Raw genomic sequence first — 19,751 nt, 5'->3', positions numbered from 1 at the left:
CAACCCCAACAATGTAAAAATCAACAAAGAAAATAAAACAGTAATTTAGATCGGAGTTCGGTTTTATTAAAATTAGATTGGGAAAATACAATTTAGTTCGTTTATAAGCAGATTACAAACGAACTAGGATTTGAAATCAATATTCTTAGAATGTCTTAGCTCTCAACCTCTCTGTCTCTTGTGATTATTCTATGTGTCGTTCTCTTTTATATAGATCTTAAGTCGGTCTTCCGCGAGATCTCTTTCTCACTTTGAGGTGTGAAACTCAAGAGAGTTTCTTTTTCTTTAGGCCGAAAGCAGAAATTTTCCTTATTCTTTTAGAAAGTTTCCACTGACTCCGTGTTCATGAGCCTAGATCGGTCCAGGAGTTTGTTTGGCCCAGTTCTTCTGGTACTCTTCCATCGTTAACCGGGTTTATTATTTTGGTTTATACTGGAGAAAACTGGAGATGCGATTTTTACCTCCAACAGTACCAACCACTTAACAGAAATATGCATTTCTTCTCCATTCTTCTTTTAGCATCTTTAGCTATTCCTCCTCTTCTTTTACCACTTTCTACATCCATTAACAGCTACATCATTTCTGCTAACTGACAGAGCAATTTACCATTGTATATAGAAATAGTATCAACTTTGACATGCTTCTCTTTTTTTTTTTTTTAGTTGTACGATGGTGTAGATAGAATGAAAACGAAAGAACATATAAACTTTTTAAAGTCATAGTGTCAACCTAAATCCATAACAATGAGATAAATACCGTGGGAAAGGACATACATTTGCTCTGTCCCTGGTTCCTTAGCGTGGATATTCATCTAAATCCGACAAATGTTGATACCAATCAATCAATTATGATCAAAGCGAAACATGAATAAACAAATTGTATTAAAATCACCAGAGACAATTCAATTGTACAAAAATTTAAACATCGGTCCCATTTTTTAATTAGTACGGAACAAAATGATTAAAAAATTACACATAGTTTGCAAGGGGATATTACACAGAAGTGAATAACTCTTGAATCAAAGCTTTGTTCCCTAGAGACTACCAAACGCAAATTTAACAAAATGAGTAAAATACCAATTAGTTGATTTCCGATTATCACAAACTCAATACATTTTCAGGATAGCCGAAAACAAATCGACGCGATTAAGAGAAGAAACACTTACATAATTGACGGAAGTCATACTTATCGATGGCACATGGGTCTCAGTTTATGGGGAATCGAATTTCAGATGGAGTTTCTTTGACATCTCTTAGTTCGAATACTTCTATTTGTTCGCTCTTACCGCTGGATTGAACTGATGAGAGGAAGTTTTAAAGTTTTTTTATTTAGCAAAAGGAAATGTCATTTAGTTTTCATTTTTTTTTAAGTTAAGAAAAATAAATGAAAACATGTCAACCTTTTAAATGAAAAAATAAATGAAAAGAGTGTCAAATTTTATATAATAGATTAGAACTAAAATATTTTATTAATTTAATGAGTTATTAATTCATATAAAAATAAATTAAATCAAAAAATTAATTTAAAATCAAATAAATTTATTGAATTATCGAGATATTAATTTAGAATATCTTATTTTTATATAAAAAATTTCAAAACTGCTAATTCATTTGGTTATGATACATGTTATATCATTTCATCAGATTCTGACACATATTTAATTTATTTTTATAACATAAAATATTAACGAAATTTAATTTTATGATTAGTTTTGTAAGTGATTTTACTTTTTTTGGTTTTGAACTTTTTCACGAGTTATAAAATTTAATTATGAAATGTGGACCCTAATCTTGTTAATTAGTAGAGTTTCTACTGTATCCAGTTTAGTTGAGTTTCTTTTAATTCTGTTCAATTTGGTTTAACTAGGTGAATATCCGCACATAACATGCGGATTTTTCTTTTTAACTAATCAAATTTTATATAAAATCAAATATAATTATTATTTGTTGTTGTGTATTGGTACGTTATTATAAAAAATCTTAGAAATTTTATATAAAAAAATAATTTTAAAAATTAATTTAAAATACAATATCATAAATATAAAAACAAATATAATTATTATTTGTTATGTGTGTTAATATGTTATTATAAATAATTTTAGAACTTTTATCCAAAAAAGAAAATAATTTTAGAAATCAATTTAAAATGCAATATAATAAAAAAATAAAAAAATTATTATTTGTTATGCGTGTTAGTATGTTATTATAAATAATTTTAAAAATTTTATCCAAAAAATAATTTTAGAAATCAATTTAAAATACAATATCATTAAATAAATGATAATTATATAAAAATAAAATAAATATCAATCAATATCAATCAATTAATGAAAAAACTGTTCATTTTCTTTGAGTGGTTTAAACCTTGATATTAAAAGTTAATAATTTATTATTTTTTTTGAAATTGTAACTTTAAATTATAAAAAGTGACATGTCATCCCATATTAATTCTCAAATGCTGATGTGTCACTCAGCTGGAGAAAGTTGGTCCTCTTTTATATAAAAGATTCTCTTGGTTCTGAGTAATTTGTTGAGGCCTATTTCAGATGATTTTTAAGAACATTAAAAAAAACACAATACTGTATTAGGTTTAGACTTTTGATTATCTGCTGCTACGTGTATCGATCCTTTTGATTATCTGGAGAACTTGTAAGCAAAGCGACAAAATATTACTTACCTCTTTTTTTTTGGTGGGGTTTACTTACCTCTTTTTATGCCGACTCTTTTTATTTTCTTATTTTTTATGTAACTAATCAATTTAAGAAAAAAAAAAACACAACGACAAAAAAAGAAAGAAAAAAAAAACACAACGAAGATTCTCTGTCCGGAGCTACAAGGCGGAGCTCCTCCTTTTTCTTTCTCCATCCTTTTGACTTTTCTACTTTCAGGTGCTTTGCTCTGACCTCAGCTTCATCTCTATCCACTTTTGTCTTCTTTGTTTCTTTTTTCTCCTCTTTTCTCTTTGATGTTCTTGATTTTTCTTCTGAACTACGCAATCAATCTTTCTAGTAAAAATTTCGTGTGGGTTTCTGTCTGTTCTTTTACAACATCTTGGATTTTTTTTCTGATTCAAGATTACTCATTTTCCTGGTTAAATATTGTTTTGGAAATTATGAATTTTCCTTTGGCTGAACAAAATATTGAAAATGAGTTCATAAAATCTGGGAAAATCTATCTCAGATTCAAAGCATGCTAATTCTTTTTTTTTGGTTCTAGCACACTAAAAAAAAAAATTTGCACAAAAGATTGTAGAAACGAAGTTTTATTGAAATCTTGATTCAAGTGTATACAAGCTAATCCCTTTTTCATTTTTTTTTTCTTTTGTGGTTTTAGGTTTCTCTCTACAGATCATCAGATTTAAGTTCATATTCACATACTGAGATTGCAGATTCAAGCAAGATCTGGCTATTGATTGAGAGAAAAAATGGACTACCCTGAAAATTATAGTTTAACATTTTCTGGAATATTAGTTGCTTTTCTTGAATTAGCATTTGCTTATTGTCTTCTGTGTGTATCAGCTTTCGTCTTAATTGCATCCAAGTTCTTAGTCTATCTGCCTTGTCCCTGTTCTGGGTTTCTTGAGTACCAAAACGTCCATAAGCTTCTCATTGATTGGCCATTCGAAATCATACTCATAATCCAGAAGATGGCCGTTACCACTAGAACAAGAATTCGGCATCATCAAGAACAAGAAGAGAGGACGAATTCGGTTGATAAAGATAAGATCTTGGAACTGATGAATAAGGTTAGATTGCTTGAAGAAGTTGTTCAGGCAGAGAAATTAGCGAGAGCTGCTCTAATAGTGGAGTTGGAGGAAGAAAGAGCAGCTTCAGCATCAGCAGCTGATGAAGCTATGGCTATGATTCTAAGGTTACAAGCGGAGAAAGCTTCGCTTGAAATGGAAGGTAAGCAATACGAGAGAATGATTGAGGAGAAATTCGCATATGATGAAGAAGAGATGAATATCCTCAAGGAGATTCTTTTCAAAAGGGAGAGAGAGAAGCATTTTCTTGAGAAGGAACTTGAGACTTACAAGCACACTGATGAAGATGATCCAGAGGTTGATGATAGAGAACAGATTGTTTATGATGTTCATGTCATCGAGGATGAGAATGATGCTAAGAAGAAGGATGATGATGCGTCTGAACACAAAGAGAGGGAAGCTGATGATCAGTTGAAGCAAATGGAAAATATGTCGAAGGATCATGATTCATCAGCATCATCACCTTCTTCATCTTCTCCTTATTTCTCATAAGTTTCGCATTTCTGGTTATATAGTCTTTGCCTTTTCTTGTTGAATGTGTGTTGTGGAATCTATTATGTAGATTCGGTTTAAGTTGTGAATATCAACGTAGAAGTTTGTGAAATCAAATATAGATAACATAAATCAACAACGATGAAAATAGAGGGTTCTTTAGATGTTTATGCTTGACACTCACAAAACAAAATTTCAGTGGCAGAATCAAAATCAAGACTAGCTTTTGATAAAATGGGCTTAATACATAGAGCTGTGATCCGAGCTTCTCTTCTGCGAGCTTCTCTGCCTTGATCCTGAGCTTGTTAAGTTGCTTCTTAGGATCATACGTCACTTGTGACCTTACCTTTCTCGTCACCTCAAGATTCTGTTAGAATAAAGAAACTCCAATGATCAGTTTTAGTGAAAAGCTTCATTAACATAACTCTTGAGGGTTCTTCAAGTAAACAGAGTTGGTACCAATTTAGTAGTAACAAACCCAAACGAGATATTCAGGCTGATACGTTCCTTATGACCAAGAAGGAAGTGAGTCGTTGACTAAAACTGACGTGGCAGGGGAAGGCAAAGACTCGACTACAATAGGAGGAGGCTTTGCCGTTGATCATCTTCTTTATATAAGAACGTTTCTGGTATTTTTCATCTTCATGCTTTTGATGTTGTGGAGTCGGTGAGAAGAGATGAGTCTCTGTGAGATCAAGATCGATATAAGATCATGATCAAGAGTTCTTTGTTGTGATCAACATGAGATCATAGCTTAGAATTCTCTTATCCTTTTTCTTAGTTGTTCCTTGTTTGTATTTCATAGTGAGATTCAATAAAGCTGGTGTTTCGGGAAGATCGCAGTTGCAAACACTATCACAGGCAGAGAAAGATAGACTCACTTTAATGGTATCGTAATGGTTCCAGCCAATCTCAGACGATAGACGACCCAACAAGCATTACTTGTGCCCACTATGTAGCCTCAAAACATGTGTTCACCAAATCAGCTGATAACTCTCTGCATTAATCATAAGAACAAAGCAGACACAATACTTAAGAGCATAGTATAACCATTATCTTAACCTTGTCATACGGAGGCGGGACTCCTTCGTTTGACATTCAAGCGAGCGAGAGTAGTACCACCACGCTTGGTTTTGTGTGGAATCATCTTATGACCACAAAACAAAAATATCAATGTCACATAACTCTAATAGAGAAAACTTCATTTTTGTACACATGCTACATTTCTCCTACAGACACAGGAAATACAAAACACAATTGCACAAGTGAAATGTCAATTCTATTATAATCACAGAGAATCATAAGAGTAAATGAATCAGGCAACAACACAAATACTCAACTTCAAAAAACTTAAGTGGGTCAAATTGACTCCATCTGAATGTTACATTTCCATTTACAATACAAAATTACACAGCTGAACACCTATTCTTTTACAAACACAAAGAATACATAAGAACAAACTATTCATGGGTTAAATCAATTTGTTACCAGTTACCACAAAACATAAATTCCATTTCACAAAACCCAAATGGTGTAACACAACAAAGAGTGGGCGTCTAAAGGCTGCTCAATTTTGTCAGATGGATGGCATGATTTTGTTAAGAAGGATATTGTGAACTTTCATGTTTACTCTCTAAGGGGTTTGTTTTCATCAAATCAAAGATATTTCAAAAGTTGTGAAAGACGCAAATTTGTTTTCAATTGCTTGATGATATGGTTGTAAAAATTGTAGAAGCAAATGTTGTCCAAGTTGTCACAGACAATGCATCTAACTATATATAAAAGCTGGTAAGATATACAGATATCTACTCTTCTCATACTTTCCCAATGATAAGAAAAGTATAAAACAAATTTTTATTTTCTCGTGAAATTAAGAAAATTTAAGAAACATTACTAGAGGCTATAAAAACACAACTTTATTATGTGCTGCATATTGCATTGAACTAATGTTAGAGTGCATTGGAGAACTCCTACCGGTGAAGAATCCATTGAAGATGTCCATCTTCATGAATGTTTTTGTGTGAGCCGAAACTCGCACAACCAAAAATTTGTTAAGGAAAACTTAAGGGATCCGAAATTTCTAGGGTTTATCGCAAGAACAGTAAGATCCAAAGAAGATTTTTGCTGGAAAAGTGTTTAAGTCTTATTGCTCTCGAATTGGTCCCAGTTACATAATGAATTGTGTGTCCACTATTTATACAAAGTCTATGAACTGTCTAGCCGAGAATCTCGTGAAAGATTTCCGGAATATTTCCTTATCGCCTCGCGCGGCCGTCGCCTTAACATTTTGCCTAGGGTTTTTGCACGGGCTTCATCCTACACGGCTAGGCCTGCTAGCCATCGAACATCAATCAGTTCGGCCCACACGTCTTGCGATGCAGCTCGCCTCCATTTCCTTTTCAGCTCGGCCCACTTGCACTTTCCTGCAGCTCGGCCCAACTCACACCTCAACAGGGCTCGGCCCACTTGCTATTTCTCGCGGCTCGGCCAAACTCGCACCTCAACAGGGCTCGGCCCACTTGCTCTTTCTCGCGGCTCGGCCCAACTTACACCTCAACAGGGCTCGGCCCATCAAAAAAGGAGCCAAGCTCGGATCAAACATAGCTAGACATAATATCTCAAACACTTAGTCTTTTTAGAGGTGGATAAATTTGTTAGGGGTGGAAACCGACCCCAACAGTTAGCCCCCCAGCTCGTTAGCTTTGAAGACTAAGATGACGACGTCTGTTACAAGTTTAGCCATCGATCCGAGCTGTAACGAAGCAGCTCCTGCTTAATTACATAACTCTTTCACAGTTTTAAAAAAAAAAACATGAGAACTTGATGTAGCTGGTTAAATCAATGAAAAAGAAATGTGTCTAAATGACCAAAGGAAGCATGAGCAATTAATTAATGAAAAAGAAATGTGTCTAAATGTCCAAAGGAAGCATGAGGAAATAAAGTGAGATGATATCTTATGGAAGAGAATTTTTGAAGGAGTGTTACTTATGCTCTTAAGTTAATGGGTCCTCTTGTAAAAGTGCTAGAGCTAGGTGATGGAGAGATAAAACCTCATATGCGATACAATTATATAGCCATGGATAGGGCTAAGAGAGCAATCTCAAAGAGTTTCAACATGAGACAAGATAAATACAAAAAGTTATTTGAGATCATTGATGTAAAAATGGAATATCGAGCTTCGACCATTGCATGAATCCGGTTATATTCTAATCGACAATCCCGTTTACATTTCATGATGATGTAAGTTTCAAGGAAGTGGAGAAAGGTTTATATGATTGCATAGGAAAGTTGGTTATGTAGCCTACAAACATTTCATCACTTCTCAACTTCCTCGCAACTTACATCAGCACAACAAAAAACACTAAAGAATTTCCGACGGTAAAAAAGGCCGTCGGAAATTTTCTGATGGAATACCGAAGAGAATCTCAAAAATACAGACAATTTGATATTTGTTGGAAATCGGTCAAAATTTCTGACCGTTTTCTGATGGTCTTTAAAATTGTCGGTTTTTAAGCTGTCGTTGGAAATCCGTCAGAAATTTCTGACGGAAATACTATACAGATTTATTTTAACATTTTTATTAATTCTGTCGGATATAACATATTTAATTTTAACATTTTTATTAATTCCGTCAGAAATCAATCATAAAGTTCCAACGGAAATAATATACATTTTTATACGTTTGAAAACTCATATTTCCGCAGACATTTTTATTAGTTCCATCAAAAATCCGTCGGAAATATTATACGTATTTAATTCTTAATATTTTTACTAAATCTGTCGGAAATCCATTGGAAGTATTTTAAATATTCTGACAGATTTCCGACGGATTTAATAGATCTGTTATCAATGTACCCGTTGAATTAGCTGTTTATAGCCGTTTGAAATTCGGTCGAAAATCAGGTTTTTCTATAAATTCTTCCTCATTTTCATCCAAAACATACAAAACAAAGGTGAAAGAACAAGTCTTCTTAGAACCCAAGCCCCTATAATTGTTTTTGATCATGGATGGATAAACCCCGTCTTGATCCGACATCGGGAAAACTAACCCATGAGTATGGAAGTGGTGTTCAAGAATTTATTACCAGCCCGCCTTCCTTTGTAGAGTTTTCCGACTTCTTTCCGCTTTCCGAACAGCTATATTGTAGTCTTTTTGAGCTTTTTTCTGATTTGAGCGTCGAATTGCCTTCGGAAAACACACCCGAGCATGTCGATTTTGTCGCCCCATTCCCAAAGGCTCTCTTTGATTTAGACGAGGAGTTGAGGGATTCGGCGTTTCTGCTGCACCCCTGCGTGGTTGATGACACCTCGCTCAACTCCTCTCCTGAGTCTCCTTTTGTTCCTCCCGGTACTGTTTTCCCATATGCTTTCCCAGATCTCTTATGATTTCCTTGTCGTCCCTTATTCTTCGCCTTCTGTTTAGAGGTTTTTCAGTCCTCCACTGGAGGGCAAGTTTCCTACAAAATAGAAAAGACGCTAGGACCCAGATAATACGATGGGGGTGTGTTTTCCGAGGGCACTCCAATGCTCAAGTCAGAAAACAGCTCAAAAAGACCACAATATAGCTGTTCGGAGAGCGGAAAGAAGTCAAAAAACTCAAAGAAGGAAGGTGGACCGAGAGTCTTTGAGAAAGGTAGGATCTACTCGGGCCTTGGAGTGAGAATGGAATTTTTGAAGTGAAAAGAGAGAAAAAGAAGAATTTGAAGGTGATGGAGCTCCACAGTTTAAGAACCACCATGGAGGAAGAGATGAAGTGAGATGACCGGAAAGATGGTCGAAATTGTGTAATAGCCTGAGCTCAAGGACCACAAGTATCTAGTGAGATATCTTGAGACTTGAGATGGCTGAAAAATGTAAACCCCTTCCCCATAGGGAAAGATAGAATATTTATAAGGAATTACCTGACCCGGATTTGTATACCAGATTGGAGCATGGATGGTGGATCGGGTGGGTCGGCACATGACCCGACTTGACTGGGCTTGAATCTTATGATGGCGTCACACTTCTGATGGGTCTCACCAACTATCTTTGGCGTGTGCTGCCTACAAAGAGACCACCCCTTGGCGCATCCCTTTCGGTCTCAGTGTACGGGTTGGGTCGGCGGCTCAGATGCGGTATGGTTCTTCGTTGAACTTGCTTTTCCTCCTCTTCCTGCGAGATGTCTCTATCACCTGACACGCGTAAGGAAAACACATTAAATGCCACTCTTGTGGGTTTATAAGAGTATGGGCAATCAAATCAGATATTCCTATTGTCGAAGGGAAGGAAATTCAAATAGTTTTCCCGCTTGAATGGATTGTTCATACCTGGCCTGGATCCCTATATACTAGAGCCGGCTACTGCAGCTGGAAGGCCTTGCTCTTCGGGTGCCTGTGCGGGCCATTCTTTCTTATGTCCTGACCCTTCCGGATCACCAAGCTTAGGTCTAGGATATAGAGAATTCTCCTCCTCCTGACCACTCAGTTTCCGACTTTCTTGTTTTGGCAGTGTGGCCTGCGCAGTCAGACACAAAGAATCCGGGAATAGGTGGCCTATCATGCCGGATCTTCTAAATCCAACTGGATTCGAGGTCCAGTACTATAGGCCAGAGGCCCAATACAAGTTCTAATTTGGCCCAGAGGGATCGTACCTGCAAAAAAGCTATGGACGCCACGTGCTAGCCTATGAATTTGCTCTCCACTTTGCGGTTTAGCAAAGCTAACCTGTGATGTGGAAGTTATCTTTGCCGGGAACAAACGATTTTCCCCCTCACTAGCCGTACCTGAGTGGACATCCGCCTGAACCGCGTTTTGCTTTTTCGATGAAGGACGCGTTGCCTGAGTCATCCTTTTGACCTGAGGCGCGTGACGCCTTTTTGATGGAGGACCTAATGCCTGAATCATCCGCCGTGAGCAACATGACCTTAGGCCGTGAGCCTAAAATGAAAGACGTGATGCCTGAGTCACACACCGTGGGTGAAATGACCTGGGACCGTAGATCATGAATGACACAATGCTTGAGTCACCTGCCGTGGGCGAAGTGACGTGGAGTCGTGGGCTTGTAACGTGAAGGGCACAATGCCTGGCCATCGGTCAGATCCTAGAGGGGGTGCTGTCCTGCCAGCCCAATATATCTCGCGGCCGTTCCCTTAGAGAGATCTGGTTCTCTAAGGGAGAGCCCTGCACCGCGAAAATATACTGAACTAACAGTCCGATCCATAAAGTGATCCAGACTTACGCTGCAAAATGCAATTCCGACAAGGTTCTCAGTGGACAGTCATACTGTCCGCAGAGCAGTATGCTCCCGGATGGTCCGATTAAGGGATACCATTCCGGGGACACGACATCAACGGGCAGGCTAACTCTCTACTGCGCTTGCTTCGTCGGGATAAACACCCCAAATGACGTAACATGTTTCTTCAAGAGAGTCGGGATAAACGTTTGGTGGTGAGAGGATCTTTTAGGAGAATTTATTCTTTCATTTCTCTGACTAATTCTTCTCCCTTATTTCTTCTTCTTTCTCCTCATTGTTTCTCTCATCGACACTGGGTTCTCGTCTCTTATCTCGGCTTCGCCTTCTTCGTTTTTCTCCTCCTGAGGGCTTCTCTTTTCCTCAGATCCTGGACTATTCAACGGGTCCTTCCTTCATGGAAAAATATTTTGTCGGGTCTCGTCTGGGTTGGACCTCCTCGGGCCTCCTACACTTCTTGGCTCTCTGGGGTTTCCTCACCGTATTTCGGTCAATTTACTCCTTCTCGAACGCGGTTCATTCGTCGATTAAGCCAAAAGATGGATGGGCCCTCGGCCCGTTCCGTATCACTTCATGATGGGCCTTTTCTCTCGCCCCCTGAGTTTGAGGTGACCACTTTCCCTTCTCCAGATAGGTATTTCTCCCATCCTTTGACCTTCTACGTGTGGCAAGACTCTCACTGGCTATTGCCTCGTTGTCCGTTCCACGTCTTTTCGTTGCGCTTTACCTTCTCGTTTTCCGCCGACCTTTCTGATACGTGTCTGGTTGGGATGATAGATTTGAAACTCTCCTCTTTTGCGAGTCGCTTTCCGAACACTTCATCTTTCCTTCTTCTTCGCCTTTATTCACATGGACCACTTCTATGGTTATTCTCGCGGCTCCTTTTGCAGCGGTTTCCTTTATCTATGAGGGGTTTCTTTTGTCTTCCCCTGTTTTATCTCTCGCAACTCTGAACAATTTTTTTCTCTGAATCCTCTTGCTTTGCCTCTTGTTTCCCTTATGACAATGTCTTCGTCTAGCGACTATTCTCGCGATGACACTCCCTTTCGCTATCGATATGCTGGTGATTCGGTGCTTCATGAAGACACGATCACACTGTCTTGGGGGTCCGAAGGGGTCCGGCTCGCCCTCTGCCGGGGTTCATGACCATTTTTCGGTCATTTATTTCGGTCGGCTTCAGGGCGAACTTGGCCTGGCTCATGATCGACGTATGCTGACTGTTGTCCATCGCTCCAAGCCAACTCGGCTTGTACTCTTGGGGCCTGATTCATGTCTTCCAAGTCCTGTCTGACCTCTCTGGAATTTTTATCTCTGTAGAGATGATTCTGCACGCTTTCTACCCGATCCGTTGGGACGATGACCTCCAGAGATACGACTTGTACCTTTGCGTGGGTGCGCTTTCACCCATTGGCCCTCCGGAATGGATGGACGACCGTCCCGACTTTAGCAGCTTTATCTATGTGGCGTACGCTGGCGTAGGGGTGGTCAGGTCCGACTAGGCGCCCACCGGTAAGGTTCCATTCTATATATTTTTTATTTCGTGCCGTTGCTATCTCTTCCATGGCACTAGCTGACCGAGAGCGTTCACAGGTTTTCCTCGGTGGTTTGAGGCTCCACTGTGGCTTTTCCAAACACTCTATTCGGGTTGGATGAGAATCTGAGGGATTCAGTCTTTCTTCTTCACCCACACATCATCGACAACACTTCCCTCAACTCGTCTCCCAGGTCACGCTTCATGCCTCCAGGTAACACCACTTATTTCTTCGGGTTATCCCTTCTGTCCTCTTGGTCATTCTTTTGCTGAGACCCATTTCTCTTTCTCATCCTTCTTCAGAATCTCCAAGTGCTTTAATGGAAGCCTGTCTCAGGTACGACATTTGCTACTTGTCTGCTGATCCATTCCCGGATGCCCCTATTTTGGATTCGGGGTTTCTGACGGAGGTTCTCGGCCAACCGCTTTGAGCCTAACTCTTCTTGCGCCTCTTCGTGTGAGTGTATCCCTTGGTTTCTGGCTGGTGTGGACTGTCTTCTTGTTTTGATTCCTTTGCGATGGTGTGTTAATTATTTCCCCATGTCTGTCACAGACTCCCTCGATTCCTGATGAGAGAGGGGATACTGTTTCTCGGGACGGAGGTGGAATCCCACCGGTAAGGAGGTTCACTTCCCAGCTGGATTTGCACGCTCTCTCTGCCACCCGTCATGGTCTTCTTTATGAAGAAGCTTATGTTGTTATGACAATCACCATGGAGGAGTCTCGTCTTTCAGCTTTGCGTGTCTACCTTGAGGTCATTTGGTGGAGCCTTCACAACAGTCAGAGTGCTCCTAACCACGACCAAGAAGCAAGAATTCAAGGGTCCCCAAGAGGCAGCACCGTTATTTCCAGCTTCCTCTTTCCTTTTGTTATGTTGTTGTTGTTTGGACCTTTTCGACTTTTCTTGTAAATCCGGAGTTTATCGGATGTGTTGGCATGTTTCTTTTTGCATACTCCCTTGTGCGCTTTTTCCTTTCTTTCCAACGCTTTTCTGGCCTTGCCTGTCTCAGGTTTCTTGGCTCAGTTGCACCTAATTCTCCGTTGATGACCACACCTGCTTGTGTCCCCGGGTTGTTGCCCCCCGTATCTGAGTTTTATGGCAGATTTCTGAATTTGGAATAAGTAGATCTTTTTTGCCTTTGAGAGTGTTGCCCCTCTCCTTCTAGCGCCAAATTTTTAGGGGTTTTTCATTCCTTCACTAGAAGGCATATCTCCTGCAAAACAGAAAAGACGTCAGGGACCAGAAAACACGATGGGGGTGTGTCTTCCGAGGGCACTCCAACGCTCATGTCAGAAAACAGATCAAAAGAACACAATATAGCTGTTCGGAGAGCCGAAAAAAGTCAGAAAAAAAACTAAGAAGAAAGGTGGGCAGAAAGTCTTTGAGAAAGGTAGGATCTACTCGGGCCTCAGAGTGAGAATTGACTTTTTGCGGTGAAAAGAGAGAAAAAGAAGAATTTGAAGATGATGGAGCTCCACGGTTTATGAACCGCTGTGGAGGAGAGATGAAGTGAGATGACCGGAAAGATAGTCGAAATTGTGTAAAATGCCTGAGCTCAAGGACCACAAATATCTAGAGAAATATTGTGAGACTTGAGATGGCTGAAAAATGTGAACCCCTTCCCCGTAGGGAAGGATAGAATATTTATAGGGAATTACCTGACCCGGAGTATACCGGGTTGGACCATGGATGGTGGATCGGGTGGGTCGGCCCATGACCTGATTTGTCTGGATTCGAATCTTATGATGGCGTCACACTTTTGATGGTTTCACCAACTATTTTTTGCGTGTTTTTTCCTGCAACGAGGCCGCCCCTTGGCGCATCCCTTTTGCTCTGGGTGTTTGGGTTGGCTCAGATGCGGTATGGTTCTTCGCTGAACCTCTGCTTTTCCCCTGACTCCTGCGAGATGTTCCTATCACCTGACATGCGTAAGAAAAAACAAATTCAATGTCATTCTCGTGGGTTTGTAAGAGTATGGGCAATCATATCAGACTTATTGTCAAAGGGAGTGAAATTCGAATAGTTTTCCTGCTTGAATGGATTGTTCATACCAGGTTCGGATCCTTCGATGCTAGAAGGCCTTGCTCTCCAGGTACCTGTACGGACCACTCTTCTTTATGTCCCGACCCTTCCGGATCAACGAGCTTAGCACATAGAGAATGTGACATTTCCTCCTCTTGACCACTCAGTTTTCAACTTCCTTGTTTCTGTCAGACACGAGAAATCCGAGAACAGGTGGCCTATCATACCGGATCTCCTGAATCCAACTAGATTCGAGGCCTGGTGCTATAAGATTAGGCCGTATTGGGCCGGAGGCCCAATACAAGTCCTAATTTGGCCCAGGGGGGCCGTACCTGCAAAAAAAACCATGGACGCCATGTGCTAGCACGTGATTGGTCCACGTAAGAAGGATTGAATTTATCCCCAATAAACTCAAACACCTATAATTACTTTTGATCATGGATGGATAAACTCCGTCTTGATCCGAATTCTGGAAAACAAACCGATGAGTATGCAAGTGGTGTTCAAGAATTTATTACCCTTGCGACAAAGAATAGTGAGAGACTTAGAAATAATAAAATCCATTGTCCTTGTCTTAAATGTGGAATAACATACTAGGCTCTGTTAGGGGACTATGGAATCACTTGTATAGGAATGTGTTTATTCCGGAATGCAAGATTTGGTATACGTACGGAGAAACTGATTCAATGGTACATTATTATAGCAGTGCTTCTGGTGCGATAGAAAAACCAACACCAGAAGTTCAGATGGTGAATGATGCAAACCTAGGTAGTACTGTTCAGATGGTGAATGATGTGTTTCAAGAAAACATAGCATCATATATTCAGGATGGTTATAGAATAGAAGAACCTAATTTAGAAGCCCAAAAGTTTTTTGATATGCTAGGTAGCTAAGCAACCTTTGTATGGAAGATGTAGAGAAGGTATGTCGCCTTTATCAACCGCAAGCATGTTGATGACTATAAAAACGGATTTTAATTTGGCCGAAGATTACGTGGATGCGATAGCTGATTTTACCTGAAGATACTATCTCACCGGCTTCATATTGAGAGATTCAGAAACTTGTAGGCGGGCTTGGATTACTATATGAAATAATAGATGTCTGCATCAACAATTATATGATAAACTGGAGGAACGAAAAAAATCGTTTGAAGTGCAAATATTGTCACAAACCTCAGTATCAGGAATCAAGTGGAAGAGTACATGTTTCAGATAAAAAGATGTGGTATTTGCCATTAAAGGAGAGGTTGAAAAAGGTTCTATCAATCCGAGCGAACAGCAGTTCAATGAGATGGTATGCACAACACAACTCATATGGAGAGATTGTGCATCCTTTAGATGCAAAAACGTGGAAACATTTCAAGAGCTCTATCCTAGTTTTGCGTCTGAGCCAAGAAACGTCTACCTTAGGTTATCTATGGATAGATTCAACCCTTTAGGTAAGCATGGGTGGCAATATTCTTTATGGCCAGTAGTTATCACACCTTATAGTTTGCCACCTAGTTTCTGCATGAAACAAGAGTTTTTATTCCTCACGATACTTGTCCTGGACCAGGGCACCCCAAGAGATCTCTTGATATTTTCTTGCAGCCACTAATTTATGAGTTGAAGCTGTTATGGAAATATGGCGTTGAAGCGTTCGATGTTTCTCTACAACAGAATTTTGTAATGCGAGCGGTACTTATGTGGACGATAAGTAATTTTCTGGCATATGGTATGCTATTTGGATGGTCCACTCACGGAAGATAAGCATGTCGGTACTGTCAAGATAACACTGCTGCATTCCAATTACGACACAGACGAAAGACTTCTTGGTTCAATTGTCATCGACGATTTCTACCCCCCGATCATCCATATCAAAAGAGCACGACATTGTTTAGGAAGAATAAAAAAAATTATGATGCTCCATTTCCAGAGCCTACAGGTTTAGATATAATCCAACAGTTATGAGATTTTGGTGCTGACAAGATGGTTTCATGGGGTGGGAATGGCCATGTTCCTATTCAAGGGTGTGGAGAGTACCACAATTGGAACAAGAAGAGTATTTTCTTTGATTTGCCATATTGGAAGGACCATCTACTTCGGCATAATTATGATGTGATGCACAGTGAGAAAAATGTTTTCGACAACATCATGAATACTGTATTTAATGTTCAAGGGAAGACCAAAGATAATCTGAAGTCAAGATTAGACTTACCGAATATTTGTTCCCGTAAAGACCTGCACGTAATGGCAAACGGGAAATCATTGCCTCCAACTTTCCGATTAGATGCCCTTTCAAAAGAAGAATTCTTCGACTGGATTAAGGAAAGTGTCAAATTCCTTGGTGGATATGCATCTAACCTGCGTAATTGCGTTGATAGTGGAGAAGATAAGTTGTGTGGGATAAAGAGTCATGATTACCATGTTTTTATGCAATACCTCCTTCCATTTGCGTTTTCCGGTCTTCTACCTAAAAACATTCATGGAACTATCGCAGGTAAGTTTAGTTACTACTAAATTATATATTTATAATTAATTGATTATATATGTATATATATAATAATTATTTTAAGTATTTTTCTGTCCAGTACGTTCTTCCGAGATCTGTGCACGAGATCACTTACAATAGGTGGTATCCGGAATTTAGAAAAAAGATACCCGTTATCCTATGCAATCTTGAAAGTTACGTAGTTCGTTAGAAATCTGTCAGAAATTTTGACCGATTTCCAACGGAACTTATAAATTTTTACACGTGTACATACGTATTGACAGCAGACAAAATAATGAAAAATTTCATTTTCATTGGAACTCGATTGGAAATTAGACCGCCAAACTTACCACATAAAATTAAAGAAATTTTTTAATGAATTCTCGACGGAATCCCGAACATATATTCCATTATTAATCGGGAATTAATATAAATCGGGAATGACTTAGAGATTTTCTCTAATCTCCTCTTCTTCTTCCTTCTATCGATTAATATAAATCTTTTCTGTTAACTATTTATCACAAGCTCTAAAAATAGGGGCGAAAGTAGTAAAGGAGTAATGGGTCATGTGCCTCCTACTCTTTTTGTATTTTATTTTAAAATATTTAGGTAAATTTATTCAAATTATTTTTAATTTAGTGATAAAAAAAATTACCCCCTACAAATTTTTTTTTTCCTGCTTATAAATTTAGGCCTCCAACTAAATTAGCATGTGCAAACCTGTCTCAAATGGAACTCTGAATTTTCGCTTTTTACGCTGCACATTCTGCTTCGGCTCATCTCATGCTCTCCATGATAATCGTCAACAACGTCATGTATTTGTGCATCATTTTACTAGCAGCTTTTTTCTTCTTCCTTTTTAATCATGTAATTTCTTATTTTCTCTTGCACATGGACGTAATTCATTAGCAGACTAAGCGACCTTTAATCAGATCATATTCTTTGAATCATTTATTCTAAACTAATCTTAGTGATTGATTAAAGGGACGTTTTCTATTTCTAAAAGGTAAAAATTTCTCCACTAAAATTGTGTAAAAACACACAAAAGTATTGCACAATTGAGTTGCCAAACATCTTATGCACAAATAAATACATAAGTACAAATGAATCAGGCACCACAATGAAAAAAAAAATCCGTAATTTGATTAAACAAATGAACTACACAGAAAAACGCATTGGCATTTTCTAATCATAATGATTCTTACATTTCCTAATTCCAACAGACAATAAAAAAACCTCCACATTCCAAATTTTTCACTAAAATCAGCAATTGGAGATGAGAAAATCGATTCGTACGAACCTGCAAACAGTGCGCCATAAAACTTTGGAAGGACCACGGAATGAATAGGATCTTTATAATCTCCTTTATCTTTGTTTTCTCTTGAGAGTGAATCGCTGCTTCTGCAGCATCTTTTCATCTCTCTTCTTTCTCTTGTGATCAAAATTAACTCTGAACATCAACCTGATCTAATCTCTTCAAACAGAAGTCTATTCTGCAACTTCAGTCTCTAATCTATCTCTTACCAAGCTTCTGAGTGCCGATCTTTGGGAGGATCACATCAAGTGGTATCAGAACACACGTAGAAGCTTCTTCGGTAGTCTCTATCATTTCTTATCTTTTCATCTTCTTAATTTCGTTTCTGCATCTGTTCATCTTCTATTTTTGTTTTAGTTCTCTGCAGAAAAAAGAAAACCCATAAAAATCATTTTAGATATGTTTAGTTTGCATCATAAACCTCTAAATCTAGTGTTTGTTTGCCACTACATCACATTTTTCATCCCTGTTTTTTTTTTTGTCTTTTCATCTTCTCTGCATCACATCGGCTCATATTAGTTTGTCTCTCAGATTTTGTTGTTTGTTTAGTTTCGATCTGCTCATAATAGTTTGACTCTTCAGCTTCTATCATCAGATCTCATCATTGGTCATATCTGTGTTTGTTTAAAAATAAACCGATCATATTCTAGGGTTTTTGATTTTTTGTGGCACACAAAGAGTCACTTTTGCATTTTGACCTACTGTGAGAACTAGTTACTGGTTTTGTTTTGTGCTTTGTTTTTCAGGTCACAATGAGTGAAGAGCAAGGAGACAACAGCAACAAACTCTTTATGAAAGCAATGATGGCTCGTTTGGAGCAACTGATGAAAACACAAGCAGAAGAACTACATCAACGAATTGATCAACTACAAGGAGAGCCTAATCCAAGGGGAGTTCAAGAAAGAAATGCCAATGGAGATCGTGTCCAGCAGAGACAGCCTAGAAATGATGGTGGTGATGATACTTCTTCACAAGGCAGTCCAAGACGTAGAAGAGGAACAAGGGAATTTGTTGATGATGACATGAGAGGCATGAAGCTGAAAGTTCCTCCTTTTCATGGCAAGAATGATCCAGACTCTTATCTGGAATGGGAAAAGAAGATCGAGATGATCTATGATTGTCAAGAGTATTCAGATCTCAAGATGGTGAAGCTAGCTGCTACAGAGTTTTATGGCTATGCTATAAACTGGTGGGATCAGATCATCACAAGCCGCAAACGCAATAGAGAGCCGCCTGTTGATACTTGGGATGAGTTAAAAGCAGTGATGAGGAAATGATTTGTCCCTAGTCACTATCACAGGGCTATACCAGAGACTTAGGCGTTTCACTCAAGGAATTAGTAGTGTGGAAGATTATTTTCAAGAAATGGAATCTCTGATGATCAAGGCTGGTATTGAAGAAGATGAAGAAGCAACCATTGCTAGGTTCTTGAGTGGGCTAAATCGAGAAGTTCAAGACAGAGTGGAGATGCAAAGCTATGCTGATCTAGAAGAGATATATCATAAAGCAATTATGGTCAAACAACAGCTCAAGCGGAGAGGATCTCGATCAACTTTTGGAGGTGGTTCATCTACAGCTAGAACAAGCTTTGTCAAAGAAGAAAAACCAAGTGCTGAGCCTGTGGTGTCTGCTAAATCATTCTCTTCTAAACCAGACGTCAGGGTCAAAACTGAAGCATCAACTACTAGAGCTCGTGAGATAGTCTGCTTCAAGTGTCAAGGAAGAGGACACATTGCTAGTGAATTTCCTTACAAGAGAGTTCTGATTCTCTTAGACAATGGTGAGTACGAATCGACAGATGAAAAAGAGATCTCGGATTCAGTGGAAGAGCATGAGGAGTATGCTTCTACAGGAGATCTTTTGATGATGAAAACGATACTAAACGTGCAAACTAAGGCAGAAGAGGAAGCCCAAAGACAGAACCTGTTTCA

At 38.8% G+C, this 19,751-nt stretch overlaps 2 protein-coding genes across 2 annotated transcripts; one reads left to right on the top strand and one right to left on the bottom strand.

Annotated features, from left to right (window-relative positions):
• Positions 1-2,754: 2,754 nt before the first annotated feature.
• On the top strand, positions 2,755-4,399 carry LOC18029970 (myosin-binding protein 3). The gene is made up of 2 exons (XM_006414900.2): positions 2,755-2,887; positions 3,333-4,399. The coding sequence occupies exon 2, from the start codon at positions 3,424-3,426 to the stop codon at positions 4,252-4,254; it is 831 nt and encodes a 276-aa protein (XP_006414963.1). The 5' UTR covers positions 2,755-2,887; positions 3,333-3,423; the 3' UTR covers positions 4,255-4,399.
• Positions 4,367-18,114, bottom strand: LOC112082125 (60S ribosomal protein L13a-3). Its single transcript, XM_024149226.1, is given in 7 exon segments — positions 4,367-4,621; positions 5,136-5,226; positions 5,297-5,346; positions 5,348-5,401; positions 13,092-13,100; positions 17,814-17,856; positions 18,086-18,114. Coding segments are annotated over 7 exon segments (531 nt in total).
• Positions 18,115-19,751: the final 1,637 nt, after the last annotated feature.

This window comes from Eutrema salsugineum, unplaced genomic scaffold (genome assembly GCF_000478725.1).
Source record: "Eutrema salsugineum unplaced genomic scaffold, Eutsalg1_0 scaffold_1, whole genome shotgun sequence".
NCBI lineage: Eukaryota > Viridiplantae > Streptophyta > Magnoliopsida > Brassicales > Brassicaceae > Eutrema > Eutrema salsugineum.
Note: the sequence above shows the minus strand (reverse complement) of the source record. Positions and strands in the feature narration are given on the sequence as shown.